The sequence below is a fragment of the Morone saxatilis genome, unplaced genomic scaffold, assembly GCF_004916995.1.
Source record: "Morone saxatilis isolate NCDOM2014 unplaced genomic scaffold, NCSU_SB_2.0 Contig14, whole genome shotgun sequence".
NCBI lineage: Eukaryota > Metazoa > Chordata > Actinopteri > Moronidae > Morone > Morone saxatilis.
The window spans coordinates 929210-931819 of record NW_023339696.1 but is presented as its reverse complement, the minus strand read 5'-3'; the positions used below and the strand labels follow the sequence as shown (position 1 = coordinate 931819).

General features: G+C 38.9%; 2 protein-coding genes across 2 annotated transcripts in view; one reads left to right on the top strand and one right to left on the bottom strand.

Annotated features, from left to right (window-relative positions):
• zgc:86896 (uncharacterized protein LOC415190 homolog) overlaps positions 1 to 2123 on the top strand; it is an 8430-nt gene extending 6307 nt beyond the window's left edge. The window contains exons 9-10 of the mRNA XM_035654212.1: positions 1105 to 1195; positions 1887 to 2123. Coding sequence (XP_035510105.1) covers positions 1105 to 1195; positions 1887 to 1892 — 97 coding nt within the window. The 3' untranslated portion in view covers positions 1893 to 2123. The remainder of the gene's footprint in view (positions 1 to 1104; positions 1196 to 1886) is intronic.
• Positions 1 to 2610, bottom strand: part of zgc:158403 (tetratricopeptide repeat protein 39A) — a gene marked incomplete at its 5' end in the record, with an annotated part of 767589 nt that overhangs the window by 259850 nt on the left and 505129 nt on the right.

Genomic DNA, 2610 nt, shown 5'->3' with positions numbered 1-2610 from the left:
CCTTAAAGCACAGAGAAACTTTCCACTTTCAGCAGATGAATGTGAAAACATCCTTCTAGTGTCAAACTCTGCATATACATCATTCACACATCACACTGTAGCAACAAGAAGAAACACTGATTTCTGACTGGAGGGCGACTGTAAGGCATCAACCATGAGCCACAAAGCTTCTGGTCTGTGTCCAGTCTGAGACCTTTGTTGCATGCCGTTCTACCTCTCTCTCTTCCTTAGTGCTTGTAATCTCTCTGCTGTCTTGGGTCAAAGTTAGTCTGTGGACTGAAGAACAAGTGGAAAGTTTTTAGTGATTATTAATATTATTATTAATTAATTGCAAGACATGCATGACATTTTGCCTACATACAATGCTGCATTCAAATGTTGATTTCAAATGGCCATCACTGTGTGGTCATGTGCCTGACTCGCTTGACATATTGCAGAGTTCAACCTTAATATTTCCAGGCAGGATGTGGGATTTTCTCCACATGGACCCACTTTAAAGTTATATATTTTTATAAAAATATAGAGTTTCCGTTATTCAAACTACCCTATAGGACTGTGTGGCCTCGCTGGAGGTATGTACTCTCTGACTGCTTTCAAGTTACATGCATACAGCATTAATGGAGTCACTGTTCCTCCAAAAAGTCAGGTACTCTTAGGTTAGTGCAATTAAAAGACATGAATCAGCATGTACCCAGGTAAGTATTTGGATTTCTTCCTCATGAACATACTCCCTCTGTGTGATTCACATCTCTCGTAGGAGAACATCTGTCAGCATATTTACAGTTACTGTTACACACACTAGCATGAGACCATGCACGGTCAGCTGTCCTTGTTCTGCTTCTTTTCAATGTTTTTTTTCTCCAGAAAAGGTTGTTGATAATTCTGTCAGCCTTACTTCTTAAAAGTCCATCATACATACTACTTAGCTGATTGTGTGGCTTCCCTGTGTTTTTGGAGGCCATGTTCACTATTTTCGTCAGTATAATCACCAGTTCTGCACTGGACCAGCTATGGTTTGCTGGGAGTTTTTTGTTATTGTTATAACAATATAAAACCTGTTGCTTTTGAAAGCCTTGTGTGCATTGGTTGTGATATTTCCTGCAGGCAGCTGTGTGTTGTATCTGGGGAGAAAGCCAAGGTGGAGAAGTACAGCAGTGTGGGTCTGGATGGAGCCATGGTGATCTGGGATTTTAAGGTGCCAAACTTTATCATCGAAATCATTCTTTTTATTGAGTTTAATTTTTGAAAAGAGAACAATAATATATACAGAATATTTGCATTATTGGTCCAGGACGCCACACACAGCATTCATCTCGTCACCAGAGCACAGAAGTGTTGAACAATGGTGTTGTATATTAACAAAATAATTCCTAGTCATCAAATTATCAAATTTGTGACTCGAGTCTGACTCAAATCCAAGTCTCTAGTAACTGCTGTCCAATGTCAACAGTGAAGCTAGCTGGGCCAAATGCAAATTTGAGTTCTGAGTTTAAAGTTAAAAAAAGAACTCAAATATATTTTTCACACGTGGCCCGAATCGTCTTCCATAGATTTTACACTCAAAGATGAAAACTGTGTTTTGACACCTTAAATATATCAATTTATTCATGTAGTTCTTATCATAATCATGATCAGTTCAACCATCATACAGGTGCTCACTGATTTATCTGATTTAATGACCTAAAATATCAACAGTGGGCTTGGAGGAAGTTTGGGTGAAAATGTTTTAAAGAGGCTGATGATATTCTGAATGGAGCACTGCTGAAATGTTCAGTATTGAATCCCAGTATCAGCCTGCAGCTGCAGCACAAACACATTGCTACATAATGTGCTGTTATCTGCGTGTATAGGAGCAGTTCTAACATGTTTGTGCTCCTATTGTGCAGCACTGAGACGCCACAGGTTGTCAGTCCTCGAGGTGTTAGAGGCTGAACCGACCAACACATCCTCCTATCAACCTACTCCTCTGTGGAATGTAACTGCCTGTAAACCCTTGTGCATATATATTGAAGCACTGAAGTGCTTTTTGAGTAACTGACAAACAATGTCAGTGCATGTGCTTTGTCAATAAAAAAATCTTTTAAATAAATAGAGGATGTTCACAGGCATTTATGTCATTTTTACTTACTTTTCTACAGTATATGTTTGATATGTTTCTGTTGGTTATTACTTTGTTTTTTGTGTCGATATATTTTGAATCATATTTTCAGATGTATTTTTCCTTGTGATGCAGAATCTAAAAGGAACAAGCTAAGCCTTGTGCCAAATCATGTCTTTAAAATAAAATTTCCAAAAAGATTTACCAGCACTTGAAAAGTTGAAGTCAAAACATATCAGGATTTCCTTGGGAACCAAAGTGGCCATGTCATATTCCACAGGCCATTGCGCATTGTGCAGCGCCCTCTGTTGATGAAGCATCCGGGTTACAATGGTTTACTCAAAACTGGTGGAAAGGTTTTGATGTTGGACTAGGGCGGTCACAGGAGCATTGTCAAAATCCATCCTGACCTTTGGAATATCTCAGTGCAACATTTTGGTGTCACAAGGCTTTAGGGATATAACTTCTGCTCACACTTAAGCCTATATGTCCTCTCGATTTGTGGATTGGAT